Raw genomic sequence first — 25,072 nt, forward strand, 5'->3', positions numbered from 1 at the left:
CACCTTTAGAGAGTCAAATACAGCTATTATGAGTAGGATCTAATTTTTTTAGAGCTATTTGCTCACTAGAGGAGAACACAACTTAGCTGTAATAGGGAGAGACTTCATAAACTGGATAAATTTGAACATGCATGTTCATCTTCGATCTGCACTCTGACTTGTGTTACCAATCACACATAAAATACCTAAACTTTTCAATCATGGAATTTTGAGTTCTTTTAAATAATTAATCCAAGTCATGTATTTATTATAATGTACACCTAAACGTTTTGTATAAAATGACATTTAAGATTTTAGTTTAATTATCTGTAGAATAACTGAACAAAATTGTATGAAGTTACTCTATTAATAGTTAGTAACATTAAAATACAATGGTTATTAAAATTAGTACTCAGTTTTAGTAATGATGTTGTTTTTATACCTACTGTGTAGTATTGCCAACATAAATACAAATTTATTACATACTCAACTCAGTTAATTTGAAAATAACAGAAGTAGATACTTAGTGTTCTATTAGATAAAAATTTGAATTTCAAATTTCCTGTTTGATAAATCTATTGAATTTATCAATTAAAATTTGCATTTAGAAAAACGATATAAATTACAAAACCAAATCATCACTGTACAGTGAACATTAAAGTCATCACATGTGTTCAAATACTTAATGCTACTTAATGTGTTACAACAAATAATGTAATACTTAAAACATTGCCTTGAGGTATACTGTTCTCTAAGGAAAATGGGCTGGAAATTACTGCTCTGAATTGTGCACAAGAATTTCAGTTTCATAAGAATCCAGCATATTTCTATTGGTCTTGTTCACAATTCAGGGCAGTAATTTCCAGCCCATTCTCCTTAGAGAACAGTATACCTCAAGGCAATGTTTTAAGTATTACATTATTTGTTGTAACACATTAAGCAGCATTAAGTATTTGAACACATGTGATGACTTGTTTAATGTTCACAAATGGTCAAAGGAAGATCGTCCTTGTAGAAACCACACTGGTATATTTCCCTAAATATCATGTAGGCCTGTGGTTCACCATTTTCTCCATCACTTAACACAAAACGCTTGTCAAGGAAATAGGACGGTAATCTGAGGAGCATGCTTTGTCTCTACCAGGTTTAGTAGTAATTTGACAATAGCTTCCACAGGAAGGGTGAGAAGACTTGTACAGAGAACACATTATAAATATGCAATAGGTGATGTAGTGCCAAATTGGGAAGGTTTGAGAGCAAACTGAGATGAATGTTGTCAGTGCAGGTGAAGTGTTATACGAGTTTTTTATACATGACAACTCATTGAATGCAAAGGAAGCATCTAATTTACCAGCTGAATCAGCAACTTTCAACAGTACTATTTTCATCTGTATCTTATATCTCTGAGATTCATTAGCATATGTTGAACTTAGGGGCACCAAATGAAAACAATCTGTCAAAGTAGTTGCAACTGCAGAAGATGACATAAGAAGTTTTCCTTCATGAATAAGTCTGAAAATAGTTTGTTTCTGTGATTAAATTGTGTAAATTGCATAAAGCTTCTTCCACACAGTAGTCAGGTGTACTGCATGAGATAGTGTCTACATAATTCCTACGAATTTCTGTTAGCATCTATGAATACCCGATGACAAACTGCTCTAACCTTATGGTAAAAATTAAAATGTTCATTTCATTTGAAGGTCTGGAGTTACACGCAGTGCCTGCTGTTGTTTCCTGATCGCATTTTGGCAATCATCATTCCACCAGGGAATGGAGGGACTCTTGAATGTTTGATGTTTGTGGAATGTATCCACTAGCATTCTCGAGTACTAGAAGTGGTAAGGTGATCTAGGGAGTCAGCACTATCCTCATACTGTGATGGAAGGCTTTACGGTAACTATTACAATTTGCTCTTCAACAATTTATCTATTTGGTCTTTTGTTCACCACACGGTTGACACCTAAAGCAATAACAATAATAATTGGTTTATGGTCACTGCCGTAAAAGTCATCAGAAACAAAGCATTTAAGACCAGGGAGTACACTCTGTGAGCATAAGGATAGATTGATGTTGGGAAAAGTACCAGACAATGATGACATGAATGTGCATAATCCATCATTCAGCAGACCAGGGTCTACGTCTTGTCTTACTCTGTTTGTATTTCCTCGAGGGGAACAGAATGTTGAGCCCCATGAAATAAATATGGTGGGAATTAAAGTCCCCCTACTATTAATAACGGAGATGGGAATTGGATGAGATTTTTTTATATCTAGTGCATCAAACTCTGAGTTCGGTGAGCGATACAGATGTGCAATTTCAAAGGGATGGAGATCCCCACCATTTTCTCTATCATCTATGAGACAACAGTATCTCAGAGAAATAGCCCCTGAGTATAACTGTATCTTGCCACAGTAAGTGTGTTTCTTGAAAGGACATTACTAAAGATTCTAGTGTGTGCATGAATACTCTAACATCTTCAATGCGGGACTGAAGACCTCGAACGATCCACTCGATAAATGATCATAAAATATTTATCAAATACTATCCGGTTTTTCTTTTTTGATTTCATAATCTTTCGCAAGTGTTTTGCTTCTTCAGGTACTTCATCCGCCACCATATCCTTATAGAGACCTTGGGGGCGGTGATAAGGAAGCCTAGAAGAATGGAGATGTGATACAAGGCGATGATGTTTTAGTAGATTCCTTCACAGGGATCTTGGTAGTTTGCTGCATAATCGTTACACTGCTTTGGTGAAATAAGAGAATTCTTCTCCAAAAACTATTTCTCTCTACATCAGCTTGTACAAATTACTTGTAAAAGATATAGGGCAATAAGTGGAGGAAATAAGATTGTCTTCACTAGGCTTTAACACAGTGACATTGATGACTGTATCATAGCTTTGGAAAAAGACATTGTTCAAAAATGTCTACTTAAATTCTGTTTAACACAGAATTTGAAAGATGGGACAGACTGAATGTGTGAATATTATCAGTTCCAGGGTAATAATATCCAGTAAAGATATTATGGATGGGAATGAGATTCACGGTTGCCATGAAAGCATTTCACAGCACACTAATTCTCTAAAAATAAATGGAACATTTAGGAGGTTTAATGTTTCTTCAAAAAACAGAGGATTTGATTTTATGTATCATTGATACTCTGAACTACAGACGCTAATACAGGAAACTAAACAGAATGTATTTGCTAAAATACTGGCAGTATCATCTGGATTATTATGCACGATGTCCTAAGTTAGGAATTGAAGGGACCAGCCAGCAAATCAATTTGTCTCTATAAACAGTAGATAAAGATGTTCTGCAGATTGTTCAACATAATTCCTCCATGACAAAAATAAAGATTCCTAGAATATTCAATGACAAATTGCTTCAGCATTAATTTAGTGTTCATACTACTGAGCGGTCAATCTGTGATTGCATTTTGTAGAGCTCTCATACAATGTGTTTTTTCTTACATTCATCATTCCACTACAGGTGAATCCTGTGATCCTGACTGGAATTTGAAAATAAATTCACCATATAAGCTTACAAAGAAACTTGTTCAAGGGAACAGAATAAGCAAATTTTTAGCATATGAAAAATGCCATACCTGACTAGAATTCAAACCCTGAATGTTTTAATACACATGTGTAGTTTCATACAAAAGATAGGTAACATTGTCAGATTACACAGAAAAATAACAATTTTTGTCCATATATCAGTTGCTGAAGAACATCACTAAAAGTCATAAATTGAGTTCTCATATTATTCTCTCAAAGACATCTGAGTGAGCAGAACAGGATATTGATCTCAAAATGTCATCAAGGTGGCTCTTGATGCTACTCATGATAAGGCATTGTATGGGAGAACTTGGGATAAATTCTATAAAGAGAATTCACTAATATCTGAACAAAAAAATGTGCATTTTAAATATTGGTCAAGTATCTTAAAAAAAGCATAAAAAAACAATAAACTGTGGAAATATTTTTACTTTATTTAATACAAAAACAAGACTTTATAAAAAATTAAATGATGAGGAGGAATAATGAATATATTTAAATCAAGTCTACGGTGAAGTATAAAGGATTACCTCCCAAACTGAAGAGAAGTAATACTGAAAATATACTCTGATTCTTTCAACCAGGATACATCATCACTGAAAAGGGCTTTGAAATATATTGGAAGTACATAGAAGTATTACACATTAGTGTAAGGAAATTAGGATTGAAATTTTTCAGGGAAAGACACTTTCAAGAAGGCCAGAGAGCTTATAATATAACAAAAATAAAAATGTTTTATATGTAATTATATGGCACAGGTAGGGATTTTATATCTTACAAAAAAAGGAACATAAGTAAACTAATTAATAAACCCCTCACAGTAAAACCTCCTTATTATTATTATTCATCATCCTTCTTAATGAAAATATATATAAAGAAGGAAGGAGAAAATAGTCTAAGTTCATTTGGCTTTAATGTTTACATTTTTTTGACACATTCCTTTCATTCTTTCACTGATAACTAACATTATGAAGCAAAGTAACATTGAAAACAACAAAGTAAGGTTTAAAAAACTACTGTATAGTCACACAGTGTTTCACCAAAATGATGTTGTCTTAAAAGCATGCAAGTTTTTTTTGTTGAGATAACAAAACTACACATCAAAATTAATAAAATTTTGAAATTTAAATAGTTTAAAAATAAGGGTAAAGACTAGAATTAGATGAGAAAAGATGCTATAACTGATGCTGTACACAATTTAAGAGAAAAATAAAGCACTTATATTTAAAGTGCTTTAAATATAAGTGCTTCACACATTTAATGAAGAAACTAAGTGCTTTAAATATAAGTGCTTCACACATTTAATGAAGAAACTCACTACAAAGGGAGAATGTGAATTACACCTGGGAAATGATATAACATTCATGGAAGTAGATGAAATCAATAATTTATATCATATTATGAAAAATAACAACTAGTCTTTCCAAATAAGAGATTCTGAACATACACAATTATAATCTGAAATGTTTGACAGAATGATAAAAAAGATTGAAAAAACACACATTGAGTTGCATAAGATAAATGGAGAAGCTAAACTGATAAAGTTAACAAAATGGCGAATTCACTAACTTTCTCTAGAAAAGGAAATAATTCTTAATGCAAAAGGAAATAAACTTTTCAGCTGATCAAAACAAAAAAGCCAATATATCATTTAAAAAAATGAAAAATAAAGCATTATTAAATTTTTCAGCAGTCATTTTTTGTTCTTCTGTTAATTTAATTTGTTCTCTTTAAGATCTTTGCAAGATAAGTAACATTTTTTCTCCAGTTTCTCACTTTCCTTCTTTTCCCTCAGAGGCAGGATTCTGCTTGAAATATCTAGGCTAGCACATTTTAAAATTCAGTATTTCATCAGCTTTAATTCTCTCTTTAACTTCTTTGACTAATAGCTTAGTGGGATATATTAGAACTGTGCAGAAAAAGTTTTATCTCTCACATAGTAAAGAGTCTATGAAATCTCTAATACTTATTTTTGTCAGACTGAATTCTTGATCACAAATAATGAAGATAAGGACTCAGGTGATAATTTTGTTCATTTTGCCAAAAGTTTTCATTTCAACTAAATATTTGCAACTTTTGGCACACAGCATAGGTCCTACTTGGTTATTTCTCATTCAAAAAAAAAAAAATCAATCTACTAATATATGCTTATGTAGATGATAATATATGCTATTAAGATGGCATCCTAAAGAATGAAATTGTAAAAATACATTTATAAGTACAGAATAAACTGCTATCTCATTTAAGTCCAAATAAGGACTTAGGTTTCTTTCTGTATGAACCTATTTATTTATAAAAAGTAGTGCATGGTAATTTATGTTTCTACAGATATTTTGATTAGATTAATATTTGTATTAAAAATATGTATGTACATTTTACATCCATGAATAATGTAATTTGTCATTTTCCCATTTCATCATTGCTACTGTCATGATGAAATAACAGACAATACAACAAAGATAAAAAATAACAGAGGTTCTACTTTACCTGAAGAGGTGTAGGTGTGGAAAAATAAGAGAGAATCAGAAAAGAGGAAGTGGAATGAAAGATGGGAGAGAAAATAAATGTAGGAGAAACAATTTGGGTGGCACATTCCTTGATAAAGGATTATCTATACAAGGCAATAGTTGAGGGAAGGATCAAGGGAGAAGAGAAAATGTAATAAGATGAAGTGAGGGAACCACAAAATATGACTTAGTGGAGACGCAGTACTGTTTAATAATACCTTTAATGGATAGTTCTAGCATAATATAGAATTTATAACTTATAAAAAAAAAACTGATAACATATAAAAACATTTTCAATACTTATTATCACTCAACTAAAACATTCCAAAAAGACCTTCATGATCAAAAACATTATACATTTAACATGTAAGAATAATATCAAATAAAGTGATTTTCATTCTTACCTATAAACCATTGTTACATATAAACAATAACAATAGAAGTATGAGAAAAAATGTGTAAAACAAGTTTAATCACTATCAATAAAATACTGTATGAAATAAAAGATTAAATTAAAAACTGGATTTTATAAAAATTGACTTATAATAGTATTCTGTGATTTTTATTCATTTCATTCTATTGTTTTTATCATTTAAATTATTTATTTATACAATATATTTTGAATTTACTTCTTTTCATAAATAAATCTTAACAACATGTGTCAGTTTTTACAAGAACTCTTAAAAAACATATAACCCAGTATGCATATAAAACTGAAATGTAAATGAAATGTGTAACAATAATAACGAGAAAGTAAATCAAAATTAACTTACATTTTTTATAACGCCATCGTAGAAATCCAATTTAAAATGGTAATATGAATTACCATGGGCACCGACTCCTTCAGCACCCATCTCTAAACTATATGACTCCAGTGAAATAACTTTATCCTAAAAAAATTCCCGGAGTAAGTTGATATGTTTAAAATGGGCTAACAGTATATAACAAATCTAGATTTTAACCTAATAAATATAAAAATTATCATTTAACAACATTTATGCAGAGAAGACTGTGTCACTAGTACTGATCAGTTCCTTTTTGTACAAACAAGAATTCTCTAAACATATTGCTGAATATTGATAAATGAATAAGTCAGAGAATGAGGTGTATTAAATTTAATACACTTGATTTTCATAAATTTGTTTTCAGATATATGGATGTCAAGTACTTCAATAATAAAACATTACAGATGGGAGATCAGGCACCTCTAGCAAAGCAATGCAAAATCAGGTTAATTAATATTTTTTACTGTTTTAAAATTTTTATCCTCCTGTTTGCAAACTAAAAAAAAATAAAAAAAAATTATGAATGAATGACTGAATATTAATAAAGACATGATTGCAATACAACAAATTAACATTTTTATGCTGTACAGACCTTTGAATAGATATAATGCTGAAATTTTATTTTTATCAAGTATTTTTAAACATATAACACATTTTGTAAATTTTATTTAGCAAATTTTTTAATATTTAAAAATAAAGTAATTTCATAACAAAGTATTTTTGGGAATTTACTTGGGTCAATCCATTTGAAGTGTCCCAAAAAAACTTTTCAATTGGTTGCTTGACCAATTAAAAAAAAAATTGAAACTTAGCCACTTGTTTCCTACATGTTTCAGGACATTAAAACTATTTTTAAATAATTTTTTATTTTAGCAGTTTGTTATGGTGGCCAGTTTTATTACGGTGCGCCTACCTATTTTTGTGATTGTAAGGGTTTGTGGAAAAATATAACTAAAAAACTACTGGTCATGGAAGAATGAAACAAAAAGCAATTCAATCATATTTTCTCAAGGTAAAAGACTGGACCAATATCAATGAAGCTGAATGTGAAAAACTGTGAAATTTCATTTTTGGTAATTTTTTTCAAGATGCAGGAATGGTTTGCACAGTTTGAATTATTTTATGTAGGTATTTGTTAGTAATTTTACCATAAATATTATTAATGGTGATATACTTACCCTGAAATTTTTATAATTTTTTTTTAAATTCAAAATTTTGGCTTCAAATAACTCTGATGGGGCTGGTGCTAAAAATCTCAAATTTGCTCAACTTGCAGTGTTTTCGTAGATATTTATAAGAAATAAAAAAGTTTCTTATGTATTGTATTAATAAAAAAGTTATAATCTCTCAAAAATCATGAAAATCCTGTTAAAAGCGATACAATTTTGACTCACTAAATAAGTGCTCCAAGGGGGTTTGGTTTCTTGTCTTCTTTGCACTTTACATTTTTTTTATATATTTAGCCCCTATGTTGTTGAAGTTGACATTTTCAGTATTTTTAAAATAGTTGTTTTAAATTATTAATGGGTGGTAATTCAATAACTTAACCAATACCAGTAACCTAATACAATTTTGACCCAAAAATGCTTCTAAAACTTACTCAAATTGAGATTTCAATGAGTAGCCAACATATTTTTTCAAGAATTCATTTTAATTTTTATATTGGTTTATTTTTGTAAACACTATCAAAGAAAAAATAAAATTTAGCAAAATTTTAATTATTTTTCAATGAAATAGCCTATTTTTGTAGCAATAAAACTTTATTATTTAATGGTGTTTATCAACAGCTGTGATATATCTCTTCTGATAATTCTCTTGTGAGAACTAACCATCACTGTAATTAGTTCAAGTGGTGTCAACATTCTCAGGACTTTGCAGATCGGTACCCACACTTTGTCTTGTTCAGACTTTTGAAATGATGTATGTGGTTCAACTGAGTGCAAAAAATGAACTTGTACATCATCATTTTCAAGGCTAATATCTACCACTACTCCTATCCACCACTTTAAGCATACACACAAGCAATAGAGTCTTTTTCCTTAAGTGAAAGTGGTACAATACTTGACACAGAATGGTCTTCATAGTCCTTGGGGTCTGAAGTAAGGTAACATCTTATAATGCCTTCTGACACAGGAACATACTTTTGGTAGCTTCTAGTACCTTAATTTTTAATTAATTTTGATGGAGGTGATATACCCAAAATGCTGCATGCAGCATCCAACTGTTCAATATTGTGATGTGGGGCAATGTATTGCTCTTGGTCTTTACATTCATATAGTTCTTGTTATGCCGAAAAAAAATACTTTTGAAACAGTAAAGAGACTTTCCAGAAACTAAATTTAAATATGGAAAAATATGTTCTTTAAAAACTTGGTCTAATGTTATTTGTTTTTTCTTAACTGTTTTTTTACGAGTTCTTAAAGGAACACAACAGAACTGTCCATACAGGCGACTGAATTTTGACAAAAACCTTTTTTCATGATATTTACAAACACTAGTGACACCTGAATTAACATGTAAAAAAATAAGTTGTTGGTTTTCATCACTAAATTCAAAAGTTTTTATGAGTTTTTTGGCACTGTACCAAACACTCTTCATTCACGTAAATTCCTATGAAACATTGTTCTTCCATTGTTTTATGTGAAATTACTTGAAAATAATGTAAAAATTTAACTGATTTTAAAATCTGCAAATTAAATATTATTAAGTGAAAGTTATTTATTTTAATAAACACTTCCAAACTCAGGATGGAATTTGAGACACTTTGTAAAGATGTGAACAGGTCACTGACTAATGTCAGACTGGGCAGTCTGTAACTACAACAAAGCTAAATGATGCAATAAGAATAAATGAGCATGCTAAAAAATTAATTTTCCTGACTGGAAATTACTTCAAATGTCTGTTATAACATGAATACTGCAGTTGAATGGTTCAAAAAAGTCTATTTCAACTATAGTAATAATATTAAAGTGCCAAGAACACAAGAAACCCCCTTGGAGCACGTATTTAGTAAGTCAAAACAGTATTGCTTTTAACAGGTTTTTCATGATTTTTAAGAGGTTATAACTTTTTTATTAATACAATAACAAGAAATATTTTTATTTACCATAAACATCTACAAAAACACTGTAAATTGTGCAAATTTAGAGATTTTTATCACTAACCCCATCAGAGTTAATGAAGCCAAAATTTTAATTTTTGAAAAAATTAGTTTTAAAAAATTCATAAAAATTTAGGGGTAAGTATATCACCATTAATATTATTTATGCTAAAACTACTAACATATATACCTACATATAAAAAATAATTCAAACTGTGCATGCCATCCCTGCCTCTTGAAAAAATATTACCAAAAGTGAAATTTCACCACTTTTCATGTTCAATTTTATTGTTAATTTTCTCATAGAAAAAAGGAATAGATAAATAAACCACTGGACTGATCTTTTACCTTGAGAAAATATGATTAAATTGTTTTTTGTTTCATCCTTCCAGGACCAACAGCTTTTTGGTTATGATTTTTATTGTAAATTCTTACTATCACAAAAATAGGTGTGCGCACGCACCATAACAAAAATGGCCGCCACAGTAAACTGCTTAAATAAAAAATAAATAAATAGTTTTAAGATCCTTAGACATGTAGGAAACAAGTAGGTAAGTTTCATTTTTTTTGAATTGGTCAAGCAATCATCCTTAGGTCACTTCAAATAGATTGACCTAGTTGGTAGTAAGAAATTTTATATGAATGTAAAATTTGATGAAAAATTCATTGCCGTTATTTTCTTTAGATTCTTACACAAGAATTTCAACAGTTGACAATTCTGTATTACTACTTCAATAGTAGTTTATTCCTACTAAGAAATGAAAATATTTAGTTTTATTAGAATGAAATCAGTAATTATTCAATAATTTAATGATAAAAATTCGACTTGTAAAACAAAGTACATCACTAATTTTTAAGTTGTAGATTGCAAATTTACAAACATACAGAATGTATCACAAAGTTCTCCAGGACTTTCATAACTTATCCTACTCATGAAAATATAAGTTCATATTAACTTATGTCCTAAAATGCTTCATTTGCGAGTTACAGCTAATGAAAAATTTTCCTTTGATTTCAGCTACACCCTGCGAAATGAGGTCATACTGAAATTTTTAGGACTTTCATTAAGGAATAGAATACAGATTTCTTATGGTTTTTGACCTGAAAAATTGAATAAAATATGTCCCAGAACCCTAACTGCAGTCGGTTTTCAGAAATCTGAGATGAAAACCAATAAATTAGGGTTAAAAAACCCTGATTTTTATGTAAGTTGCTTAAACCAAAGAAAGGTCAGAAAATTTACAGATTTTATTTAGAAACAGTACATTAGACCAAGGTACAGTTTGTAATAAATGTTAAAAAATGAGCCTACTATTTTCACCAAACTACTTGGCATGTTTCTGTAGCGCTTTTGTTGGTCTTTTTAGTTCTTCAGGGCTGTCCTTCAGTTGCTCAGCCACATCTGTAATGCGAACAATTAATTCTTCACGAGAATATATTTTTGTTTTGTATATAATATTTTTCATCCATCTCCAGACACAAAAATCTGAAGTTGTTAGATCAGGTGATCTTGGTGGCCAGGAATGTGAATCTCCATAACTAATCCATTTTTCAGGGAAATGATAATTTAAGCAAGGGGAAAAGAAACAAGAGAAGTAGGGAGGGGCATACCATTGTACTGAAAGTACATATTGTGTCTCATCGCTAGAGAAACATCTTCAAGCAGCTGCAGCAATTCTTCTTGAAGAAAGTACATGTATACCTCAGCATTTAAGCAGCCAAGTAATATAAACAGTCCAAACAGCTTATTAAGAAGGCCACACCATACTGATGCTAAATCGATCTTAAAAATTGCCTTGCACCATTTCATGAGGATTTACTTCTGTTGATATGCTCATTACATAAGTTGTTGATGTCATCTGAGTGAAAATTGCCTTGCTGGTAAACAAAATATACTTGATGAATTGTCGATTTGTATTCCACCAGTTTCAGAACTTCAAAGGAAGTAAACCATCTCCTGGATTTAGATGTTGAACTAGCTGTTTATAATAAAGAGAAAACTTGTTTTGTTTAAGTATCCTCCAAATCATCGAATGCGAAACTCTGATCTGCTTAGAAAGACATCATATACTGGACTGCTCTGAACTGCATAGATAATAATTTCATCAATAATGTTGGACAGATTGTTCATAGTTGATACGAATACTAGCTAGTAAACGTGTTTTCTGAAGATTGTGAAAAGCCACGCTGACTGTTTTAGAATCTGTTTTCAAATCTGGCGATTTGGAAAACATATTTCATATTCTACTGCAGCAGCTGTAGCATTATTATTACATACACCCAAAATGATTACCATATCAGTGTATTCCTCTTTTATAAATAAGTATGGATTACTTCAATGGCAAACCAATCACATTCAAACTAAAATTCACAGAAAACCTTTGCTAACAGCACATACCTGATTTACTTAATGTTACAGAATGACATAAACACTAATGCAATATTGTGCATTGTTGATCAGCTGTTGTTATTTTATTGCCAACTTTGAAATAATAATTTTTCAAATAATTTATTTCTGTCATGAATAAAAAATTATCTAAATAAATTTTATTTATTTATTTATTTTCATTTTTGAATTGTGTAATTTTTCAGTTTTTTTTTTTACTTTTTAACAGTAAATTTGGTTTTTGTTAACATACCAATAAGTACTTTTCTGACAAATGTAGTAATATACTATTTCTAAGAAAATTTTGAATTTTTCTAACTTTTCATTGTTTTACTCAACTTATCTTGCATCATTTTTTCAGGATTAAATTCTCTACAAGTTTTGTTTAAATATTCTATATGTTTATTATCCCAATTTATTGGGTTTCACCACAGATCTCTCAAAAACTACTGCAGATAGAGTTCTAGAACTAATCTTATTTGATATTTCAGGGCAAAAACTATTAGAAATCACTAATTCTGCTCCTTAATGAACACCCAACAAATTTTAGTATGATCTCCTTTTACCGGTGTAGCTGAAATCCAAGCAAAATCTTTCACTAGATGCAACTTGCAAACGAAGGACTTTACACGTACGTTTATGTGAACTCTTTCATTATTTTCATGAGTAGGTTACAAGAGTCCTGGGAGAACTTCATGATACACTCTGTATAATAAACTTTTTTTCAGTTTCTATAAAACCCAAATAAATATATGATTATTAAATTACACTTTTGATTAATTACAAAGTATCTATATAAAATTTCAGCCTACAACTTACAGCTTTTAAAATAATAATTACATATTTTTAAAGAACATTCTTTTGCTGTCCAGAAAAGCATTTCACAGAATACAACGGTAAATATAAAAAAAATTATGAACACCATATGAAAGCCTTCTTAAAAAAAAAGTACCAATAATTCAGAGCAGAGAGCATGTGTAGAACAGCTCTACCACCGGTTAGAATAGTCAGAAATCTCATTAAAAACCAATAAAGACAAAAAGAAATTCATGTCTATATAAACTGATAAGTCAATTTTAGACTGATCAACAGCAAAACACAAAATACAGACAAAATTTATTATTGATGAATACCTTAATAAAAATCAAGCACAAAAAGGGCAGGCTAGTTTCACTACATGTGACAATTATTTTTGTTGTTCCTTTTGTTTTCTATAAGGTTTGTATTTATTTATAGTTAAATAAATATATATTGTATTATAATTTAATACTGAATTTAATTAGTATGTATTGAGTAATATCTATTCTATTGTGTGTAATAATATGGATTGTAATATACCTTATATTGTTTTGTAACTGATTTACTACATTGTTGGTTGAAATTTGCAATTATTTTTAAATTAATGCAAATGTTTATCATTGTTAATTTGTCAAATTTTTATAATATTGCTGTCATAGTCGAGTGATTTATTACACATAAAAATTATTTTTTTAAATCTGACGTGGACACCAAATGACTTTCTTGTACGCCTACTGAATTACATATATTTTTTAAATATTTAGCAGCATAATTAATAGGGCCTCTACAGATCATTAAATGAATAATTTGCATTATAAAACAAATTTCAGTGTGAGTATATTGAATCTATCTTTCCATTAAAGTTCTTACTTTACAATATAAAATTGGACATTTATATATTTTTTGAGTACTGATAAATTAACTATCATTTGCAAGCTAAAACTATTTAAATCAGTTTATTATACTCATATTTTATAGTTCATTATTAGTAAATTATTTACTTCTAGTTCTCACATTTCATTAACGGCTCATTATCAACATGTAATATTAGTTTCATAAGAAATAATTTTATTTTCTATACAAGAACTTTTTATGTATATTGATATATTTCACACATTGTAAACACAATAGCATTGTTTTCAATGAGGCTACTTAAAATGACCAAGGCTTTATGTAGATGAATGTGTGTAAAATATACACAATGGATTCAAATTATAATTGTGCTCTCTCTTTTTAAAAACAATTATGTAGAGTAATGATCGCAATTATTTAAATTTTAAATTAACTAAGAAAGTCTTAATATTTAATAGTCAATAGGCTAAGGCTTGTTAAAATAAATCTAATTATAAAAGACAAATACAATAAACTCTATACATACAAATTTTATTTATTTTATTTATCTACAGAAAATCTCTTCTTGCAAGGGCCTACCTGCCTTTTCAATAAAATTCCTTCTCATTTCAATTAAAAATAACTATAGCAGATATAAATTATAAAACAAACTAACATCATTGGATTCTTGTTTGTGTAATGCATAGTATATGAATTTTCTATTTCAAAAATTGATCAAAATAAGTTTACTTGAACAAAATGTATCAGCTTAATTCTTAAGAGCAGTTCAAACTTATTTTTGGTGCTAGGAAAATAAATATACTGAATTTAGAGAATATATACGCACATAAATAAAACTTGAATTTGTTCAGGTATTTCATAAATGGCTCATTCATTTTCAGTGAAACTTGCAGGTCAATCTGCTGATAACCTCAATTCAAACTATAATTATATAGCATTCTAAAACCTCATGCAAAATTTAAACACTAGTAGGATCATAATTTATTATTTATAAAATTTCAAACAACATATTTAAAAAAATGTTTTGGTGCATTTTTTCCACTTCAAAAATTTGTTCATTTATTGGAATACTTTTTATGGCAAAGATACAGATAGATTTGTTGATACAAAACTATTACGATAGTAACCAGTGTTATATACCTGATAACAGTGTCCATCATTATAAATATTCCAACAAATCTATTAAAAGAGGAAAAAATAAATATTTATTATGAAACAAAATCTGGCTTTACATGTTTTGGAATAAGTTAATGAAGTCCTCATTAATTACAGTAACAATATGCCAAATGGAGAAAAGTGTCTCCAGTTGTATATTTTTCGAGTCTTTCAAAAAATACAATAATCCATTATTTCAATATGCCCAATTTTAAAAGTTGAAAATGCTAATATCCACGCAAAACCAGCCAAAAAAATTAAAAAAAATTCAGAAAAAGCATAAACATTAAAATATATAAAAAAATAAAAAGACAGACCTTATAAATACGACAAAAAGATTACTGTACCCCTAACTCAACTTTAGCAATATTCAATACAAGAAATCTTATGAAATCAGAAACAATTGTAATTCTTAAAGACAAACTCAAACAAAAAACTGTAGTAACACACTTTAGAAATAATAAATATTTTAAATATTATTACAAAACAAGTTTAAATTATAAAATAGATATTACATACAACATAATAGCTTTCCAATGGACTCATTAAAAACAGAAAAAAAAATTGCAAAACAATAGGAAAAATAATCAATGAAATTCTTACTCAAAGCAAACATACAAAATTTTTGCATAAAAAAATACACTATATACTAAAATATCACAATAAACACAATAACAAAAATAAAATTTATTAACTCACCATCATAAAAATAACAATCACAACTCACTTTCAAAATACAAAGAAATCCTACAAGATCGCCACACTTCAAATCAACCAAACGTACATAGATTTTTAGCTTTTAGAATGGTGATCCACAAACTATTCAACCACCCAAATTACCTAAGATTGCAAATAACTCAACAGTTTTGGAAAATGCACCTCATTTTAGGGGAACAGAGGATAATCCAGTCTACAGCTAGTAGAAAACATTGTCAAATTAAGATAAACTCAGTAACTATTAACTTACAGTGACATCTTTTAAGTCGACTTTTATATATAAATTCTTCGCATCTTGTGCCCAATATACAAAGGGGCTGGGTATCCCTGACATTATATGATTAACTCACCAAGTGAATAATCTTTTTTCCTGAAAGTAAAAAGAAACATCAAAAAACTATATGTTTAACAAATAAAATAATAAATAAAAAAAGATAAAGTAAATTATTCGGGTTTACATATATGTATATGCATTCAAAAAATAGATGGGGGTTATGGCAATTTGTATCAATAGTGAACGTTCAAATTAACACTAAATGAAGAAAATTCTAATTTATTTAATATTATTTAAAAAGAGGGTAACATTGTTTATTAAACTCAATCTGTTGAGTAAACTAATTTAAAATATTTTAAATAAAATAATTTTAATAAGTTCATCTTACCAATGGTAACTAGTTCCTTAGTAGTTTAAACTAGTAAGGAAATGCTTAACTAACATGCTTTGCTGTTTATCTCTATCTCTTTCTCTCTATTTATAATTACTGCCTACCTTAAAACCATTTTTTGGTTACATGTGCAATGCTGTGGAGGCACTGGAAATATTAGTGAGCCTTAAATTAATCTACTTTATTTTTCTAACTATGATAAATACTATCCAATTTTTCACTTTATTTAGGTAATGAGAAAAACAGTGATTAAGGAAAGTAATTGCAGTTGAGCCCCAATCCCAATACTATCTATAACATCAATCAACTTCTTTATGATCAATTGGGCGGGTAAAACCTTTGGATAATTGTGGCAGTAAGCAACAATTTACATAAAATTTTAGGGTAACATGTAGTATGGTCGTTACACAGCTCCCAAGACCATAACAGGGTTTTTTCTTAATTTAATATCACCATTAAATTTATTAAAAAAACATGTAATTTCATGAGATCAAAACTTAAAATAATTAAGTTTAAATTAACAGTAACTGGCTAAAAAATTCACAAAATAAGTGATAAAAGTAGGCCTCTCAAATGTTACTTATTTCTTGAGAAATAATTAAGTCTTTACAAATCTTAATCGAACAAACCACAAAATACCGACTTTAAAATTGAAATCAGACACTTTTTTTTATTCACAATAAAATTAATCCACCCATTTACAAACTACAATTATTTAGCAATTAAAATACATATCGCTTCATCAGCGCATATTTCTACAAGACGCCTATAATAAATTGTTAATTACATAAAGATAACATTTATTATCTATACCAAACAACTATCACACTTAACGTATAATTTCAATCAGTCTAATCTATTTTTAACGATCAGAATATAATAATGTTAATAGTTGCCATAGTAAACTAATAATATAAAACAGTTATCACACAAAATAAACGAGATAGAAACTACTAAATTGTACCTCGTGTCTTTAAAATCAATAAATAACGCAACTATGCCGGCTCTACTTCTGACACAAATTGCGTCAAAAATAAAACAGCTGAACTAAAGCTGGAGTAACTTACAAACGAGCTTTATGAAATTACGGATGCTCCCAAAAGTACAAAGAGTATCGTTATGTGAGGTTTTCATAAATTCATTTTTTAGACAACACTTTGTTTTCAAATATATTTTCTCCTTCGTAAAATAAATAAAATGCACTGTTCCTACCGATTTGATTTAATAGTCTATATTTTACCGTACATAATCGATTTATTCTGGTACTTTAAATCATTTTATTTATGCTTTGGTATGTATATATGTTGTCATGAAAATGGACAGACACTCATTGAACAGCTCTACTACGCTATCTGTTGTCCAACTTAAGAATGTCATTGCAAAAGTGGTATTCGTTACTTTTAGTGAAGATTTAAATAAAGTAATATGATTTGAAAAGTTGATGAAACGTAGTTAACTTGTTTATATTATAATACTACTTTTACAGATTTATTATTAGTACAGTGGTCAAAATGTTACTGAATTATTAAAAAATAAAAAAATAAAGGTGTGTGTGTTAAAACTTAACTACTATTGTGCTTTATAATCCTATAATAGCTCTATTATTTATATACTTATTCTTTCAAAAATGTGTCATTGAAATATTTTCTTATTTTAAATAAGAAAATTTTAGTGCCATTATATTTATGCAGATATGAAAAAAAAATAGTTTCAGGTTTCTGTCATAAAAATATTTATGCTTGTATATGTAGTGTAAACTTATTAATCCAGACTTTGATAATTTGGACTTTTGATTTTCTGGATTGCCCCAAGTCAGTCATGTGAAATTTCTAACAACAATTTTGAAGAAAAAACTGACTTGTGAGTACTATTACATCTAATCTAATTAATAATACAGGTGTTTTGACTTGCGTAACATATTAAATGAATAATTCATTTTTTGAAAGTGATCTCATTTTTCTGTAAACGTTCCAAAACTACTATATATGAAATTAAACTACTATATATGAGGTGAGGTTAATCTAAGTTAAAAAATAGAAAACTTTACTTAAGTTTGTTTGTGTACTCTATAAGAAATAACAGGTTGAAAGTTTGAACATTGCAACTATAAATAAAATCTTGACATTAAATATTATTGTATTTGCACTTTTGCTGATCCCAACCATTGCAAATAAGCTGATTTTAAAGTTGAGAATTGTAAGGTTCAAATCCTACTAAAGGCAGTTATTTTTATAAAGATATGAATACTAGATTGTGGATATTGATGGTTGGGTTTCAATTAATCACACATCTCAGGAATGGTCAACTTGAGACTGTACAAGACTACTCTTCATTCAAACTCATACATTACATATCATCCTCATTCATCCTTTGAAGTTACGGTGGTATTCCAGAGGCTAAACAGAAAAAGAAGGAAAGAAAGACCAAGTGTGGTGTTCTGTAATGAAATATTACCAGGTTTCTGCTGTCCTGATTGAAAGATTTTCTGTTGAAGCAGATCTTGTCATGCCATTCTAGGAAAGTGTTAGTTGAATTTCCAATAACATGTTGAATAGTTATTCTCTCAAAAGAGAATCAACACTTGTTAATTTGCATGATTTTTTTATGCTAACAATTAATTTATTATTAAAAAAAATTAGAATTTATCTTAAATTGTGTTACATTTCTAGAAAAATTTACAGATTTATTCACACAGATTTTTGATTTCATTTTTGAACTTAATAACTGCATAATTAAACGTTTTAAGAATATCTTAAATTAAATTAACTAAAAAAAAGAAACCACACAAAAGCACATATTTTGTTTACTTTGAACATTTTATTTGCCTTGATTTGATATTTCTAAGAAATATCACAATTTTTCAGCAATAAAACAGGTGAGCTGCAAAACCTAGTTATGTGATTAATGAAATCCTTTTTATAAGGGATTCCATATTATTTCTTAACATGATTTGTAAAATAGTGTTAGAATTTTCAGCTACCAGTGTATCCATACATCTTTAATAAGATTGTACTAATTTTGTTATTTTATGTTTAGTATTTTCAGAGAATGATTTCCAAACTTTTTCTAACCAATATCAGCTTTAAAGCAACTATTTTCTCAGTATATGGTGGTTCCCTGTGCATGTAGGGATTGCCTGGGTGCAATGAGGCTGGGGACACTCTGCTCATGCATCTTATGGCGGCCACTGGTAAGTAGTGTGACTATTTGAGATTTCTGTCTTGACTGCTGTATGGGTGTGTATCACGTGGGTGTTGTGTATGTTAGAAGCTTTGTCCTGTTTTCTCTAGGGTTCTTGTGTGATGCTGTCAGTGTTTGTGTTTGACGTGCTGTATGTGTTGCTTCCAGTAGTGTTGTTTGTTTCCAGTGGATTGTTTAACTCTCAAAACCTTGTTAAACCGGATGTCTCCTTTGGTACTGCGACATCAATTAAAGCTCCTATAAATGCAGGCAACCAACAGTGCAGATCTTGCAGTGAACTGAAAAAGCTTGTTCAGGTGTTATCTGATCAGGTTACTTCATGTACTGCAACTATCTCTGAGTTAACGACGATGAATAAGAAGTTGGTAGTTGCATCTAGTAAAGCTAACACTAGTGGGATCCCCCAGAAAGTTCCTGTCCTTGAATTTCTACCTTTGCAGACAGGAATAAATACAACTGGTGGCAAGCCACCCAATAAGCTCCCTGTTAAGGGAGCCTACACAATCACCTCCTCTGGGATGTCTACAACATCCCATTTTTCTAAATCTTCCCTCCAACACCACATCTACTGGAGGATATGGTAGAGGAACCGCCCAACCCCAAGGCATTGAAGTTTTTTAAACCAAAAAACTTGAAAAAGAAAAACCAAATCACAATTAAATTTTTCATATATATTATCTGTATTTTTGAATCTAACTATTTTTATGAGCATTATTCAGTGGAATGTTAGAGGTCTTTAGTGCCGCATTGAAGATGTTAGAGTGTTGATGGGTGTACATGAACCATTAATAATGTGCGTTCAAGAAACGCATCTATTACAGCAAGATGTGGTAACAATCAGAGGCTATACATGTGACAGATATGATTTTCTTATAGATAGTAGAGAGAGTGGTGGTGTTGCTATTTTCATGTGGAATGAGGTGTCGGCTACAAGGCTACCACTAGCTACCCTCTGGGTTCAATGCTCTAGAAATATCAAATCTCCTCACGCAAATTCCATTGACGTCATTAATAGTAGTAGACTTCAATGCCTTCCATATTTCCTGGGGTTCATTTTTCTTCTCTGCTCTAGGAAATATGATAAACAGAATGATACAAGACTTAAACCTATGACTTCTGAATGATGGGTCATACACATTTATGTCTTCAACTTCTGGTACACTGTCAAACTTTCTTTATGTTCACTGAATTTATTGCCTCATCTTAACTCGTCTGCTTGTGACGACCTTCACGGCAGTGACCACAAGCCAATTATTATATTCACTGGTGTCGACTACAAGACGATTAAAAGGCCACGGAGATGGATTGTTGAAAAGGCAGATTGAAACGATTACCATAAATCCTTCCCAGTTGTAATATTGAATTGTTTTTTGTTATTCAAGATTTTTGAAAAATTGTTACGTTTCTACCAAGAGTTTCCTTTCCTGCTTATATTGTAGTAATTCTAGGCTTCTTATAATGATGATTTGAATTTTAAATTTATCCTATTTTAAGTAACAATGGCATTAAAATCCCTGAACAAAGACTCCCCGAAGGGTATAGGGTTTTTTAGTTTTTTCTTTATTTATCCTCTTAGTTCACAGTTTTTTTTTTATAGCCAATAAAACATTAATCTACATTAAATAATTTGAGGTCACACTCTTCTCATTATTGGTAATTATTCTTACTTTTGGATTTCTGTATGATTTTGCATTAAAAATCCTGTTCCCTTTCTATTTTACTCTATTAATTCATATTACATCTAACCTTAGGCTGATGCCATCATGTAAACCAAAAGCTGAAAAAGGTACAAATAATTACTGTGCCCAAAAATAATAAATAGAACTAATATTAACTGTTGACAAGTTCCTTTTATTTAAAAAAAGTTATTAAATTTAAAAATATACATTTTAATTTATCAAAAACAACATTTATTGAAAAACAGTTTGGAAATGATATAAATAATAATAATAAGGAAACAAAAACTATTAGAAATATTACATATTTATAAATTAAAAAAAAAAATTGTGAATAATGGATTGCTACTAATGCTGGTTGAATGTTATTTAACAGAGTTGTAAAGTTAAAATCATTCCATTCTTTTTCTCTGTTAATGATAGTATATTATTAATAATGTTAATCCATTTTAATTGATTTAAAAAATCTGATGTGGACTCCACAGACACTACAAGACTTCCTTGTACGCCTATTAAATTACATATTCAGATTTTTTGCTGCACTTCATTTAAATTTATTTCATTTGAAAGTGAGATACGATCCTCTAATTCTTTATTAAAGTGGACAGTTACACAGTTGCTGTGTGGTGGACACCACATTGCATCACATTTTTTTGTAGTGTCCATATCAGCATTTTATAAGTTTATATATTAATTTTGTTTCACGTCATTCAAGTAGTTATGTGGTGTAAATGAGAACATGTCAGATCTGTATCCATGCACACATCAGTTTGAATCTGTCTTCATCTACATATAATTTTTTAATTTAAATATATTGATTTATTAATAATTATTAACTTCTGTAAAAATTTTTGAATTAAAATGAAAAGTACATAAAATTTTATTCACTAATCACTTCTGATCTTTTTTCATATTTTTTTTCAATCGGTGGTTAATAATTATTAATAAATCAATATATCTAAATTAAAAAAAAGGAAATGGAGTCAGATTCAAACCGATTTGTCTTCCTCTAGTAAGATCCAAATATTTCATTAATTAAAATTTTATTTGACTATAACTCTGGAACCAATGAAATTAAGTACCACTTATGATGTACTGTTGAAAATCTGTCAGTGAGGGCTTATTACTGCAGTTAAGAAAAAAGTCCAAATCCAAATTTTTTGGATTTTGGGATTTTCTGGACATTTTTGGTCCAGTTGATTGCAGTCAAAATGGGAGGTGTACAACTAGATGTTACAGCAGTTCTAAATCCAAAATTTCAACATTCTATGGCTAATTTTTTTTGAGTTATGCATACATATTTATGTACAATATCTTGTTCAAAATTCATTCAAACAAAAAAATTCTGGGAGAATTAAAGTGTAACTTAATATGTATTTGCTGTGATACACACAAAATACCTGTTCAAATATGGAGGTCTATAACAATAGGATAGTTCTTGCGTCCTACGCAAGAATTATCGCATGAAAATAAACCAGAACAAAACAAAAGTAATGAAATGTATTAGAAATAACAAAGATGGATCACTGAATGTGAAAATAGGAGGAGAAAAGATTACGGAGGTAGAAGAATTTTGTTATTTGGGAAGTAGAATTACTAAAGATGGATGAAGCAGGAGCGATATAAAATGCTGAATAGCACAAGCGAAACGAGCCTTCAGTAAGAAATATAATTTGTTTACATCAAAAATTAATTTAAATGTCAGGAAAAGATTTTTGAAAGTATATGTTTGGAGTGTTGCTTTATATGGAAGTGAAACTTGGACGATCGGAGTATCTGAGAAGAAAAGATTAGAAGCTTTTGAAATGCGGTGCTATAGGAGAATGTAAAAATCAGATGGGTGGATAAAGTGACAAATGAAGAGGTATTGCGGCAAATAGATGAAGAAAGAAACATTTGGAAAAATATAGTTAAAAGAAGAGACAGACTTATAGGCCACATAATAAGGCATCCTGGAATAGACGCTTTAATATTGGAAGGACAGGTAGAAGGAAAAAATTGTGTAGGCAGGCCACGTTTGGAATATTTAAAACAAATTGTTAGGGATGTAGGATGTAGAGGGTATACTGAAATGAAACGACTAGTACTAGATAGGGAATCTTGGAGAGCTGCATCAAACCAGGCAAATGACTGAAGACAAAAAAAAAAAAAAAAAAAAAATATATATATATATATATATAAGTAATTAAGTTAACTCATTTTTAAAAAGATTCACAAAAGTGATCACAGCTGTGTTGAAGAAGTTAAAGAAAAAAAAAATAATTTCACTTATCTTTAATTGCCACATGAAGCAAAACTCAGTAAAAAACAATAAATTTTACGATTCAAAAATTATTTTTTTGTTTGCATCTAATGTAATTAAAATTTTTGTAATTTTAACAGTGTGTATTGCTACTAATGAAGTAATCAAGTTAAAGTGTGAAAATTAGAAATAAAAAAATAAAGCTTTCCCATGAAGTGATGTGTTTGAATAAATAGGGTGGTAGAAAAGTTTCCACTGTGGAAAATTGTCAAACTTAAAAGAAACAAGATTAGAGATCTCTTGCATCAGCATTCACTTATCCACTGTCTTTGAACTGTTAATAAGCTATATTGGGTTTCATTTAAACATTTTTAGATTATCACTATTTATGTGATATTCCACAGTCTTTTCCTGTTTAGCTTCCGGTAACTACCGTTTAGATAATACTTCAGAGGATGAATGAGGATGATATGTATGAGTGTGAATGAAGTGTATGTAGTCTTGTACATTCTCAGTTCGACCATATCTGAGATATGTGGTTAACTGAAACCCAACCACCAAAGAACACCGGTATCCACGATCTAGTATTCAAGTCCGTGTAAAAATAGCTGACTTTACTAGGACTTGAACGCAGGAACTCTCGACTTCCAAATCAGCTGATTTGGGAAGACGCGTTCACCACTAGACCAACCCGGTGGGTTAGATATTCCACAGTCTGCTCAGAAAGAACATCACGGGAAAAAATCCTCTAATAACTTACTTTCTTGTACACAACATTCTTTGTATAGCTGTCTGCTTCTCAAAGGAATTTGTGTGAGAGCATGTGAACATTATTAGAAATTTATCAAAGTTCATCCTATTAGCAGAATAAATAAATAGAGATTTAAGGTTCAATATTTACTACTTTATTTGCTGTTGTTTTTTTTTACATGTTTTGAGTGTTTTTAATGAACTTCTACAACAACAGACCATTCAATATGTTTAAAAAAATTTCTAAGAATATAAAATTTGTTTTGTAAACTTAAATAGAAGAAACAGATTTTCTTAGTTGCAATTGATTTTAAAAAATGTATTTGTAGTATTGTTTACGAAGTAGTAATGGAGGGGAAAAAGTCAGTAACAAGCCTAAATAATAATTTATAGTAATTCTTTAAAATCTTAAAAAACCCCAGAAATGTTTATGAAAAGGAAAGAAAAAGAATAATTAGTTGGTATGTCTTTTTATTGAATTGTTCTCATATTTTTGCATGCTTCATATGCAAATTGTATGTCTTGTTGTACAAGTATTGGTTTTTTCTAACTCGCACAGCAGTACTAATTCAACTGAATTCACATAGTTTTATTTATTTATTGCCATTATTTTTAATAATAACCATATTGAAGTGCATTTCTGATTTATAAGATTAGTCTTCACTTTTGCAATGTATTCTTCATCTTCAATAATTTCAATTTC

At 29.4% G+C, this 25,072-nt stretch overlaps 1 protein-coding gene across 8 annotated transcripts in view; it reads right to left on the minus strand.

Moving 5' to 3' along the window:
- Hacd2 (3-hydroxyacyl-CoA dehydratase 2) overlaps positions 1-17,614 on the minus strand; it is a 76,253-nt gene extending 58,639 nt beyond the window's left edge. For 4 of the 8 annotated variants that reach the window (XM_075365699.1, XM_075366095.1, XM_075365627.1 and 1 more), the window contains exons 1-3: positions 17,465-17,614; positions 16,086-16,205; positions 6,816-6,932 (exon numbers count right to left, since the gene is read on the minus strand). In XM_075365699.1, the coding sequence (XP_075221814.1) occupies positions 6,816-6,932; positions 16,086-16,169 (201 nt within the window). In that variant the 5' untranslated portion in view covers positions 16,170-16,205; positions 17,465-17,614. Of the gene's footprint in view, positions 1-6,815; positions 6,933-16,085; positions 16,206-16,604; positions 16,871-17,044; positions 17,207-17,287; positions 17,307-17,464 lie in introns of those variants that run through there. The other 4 variants (XM_075366014.1, XM_075365932.1, XM_075365780.1 and 1 more) reach the window with 4 other exon arrangements.
- Positions 17,615-25,072: the final 7,458 nt, after the last annotated feature.

This window comes from Lycorma delicatula, chromosome 1 (genome assembly GCF_047948215.1).
Source record: "Lycorma delicatula isolate Av1 chromosome 1, ASM4794821v1, whole genome shotgun sequence".
Lineage (NCBI taxonomy): Eukaryota > Metazoa > Arthropoda > Insecta > Hemiptera > Fulgoridae > Lycorma > Lycorma delicatula.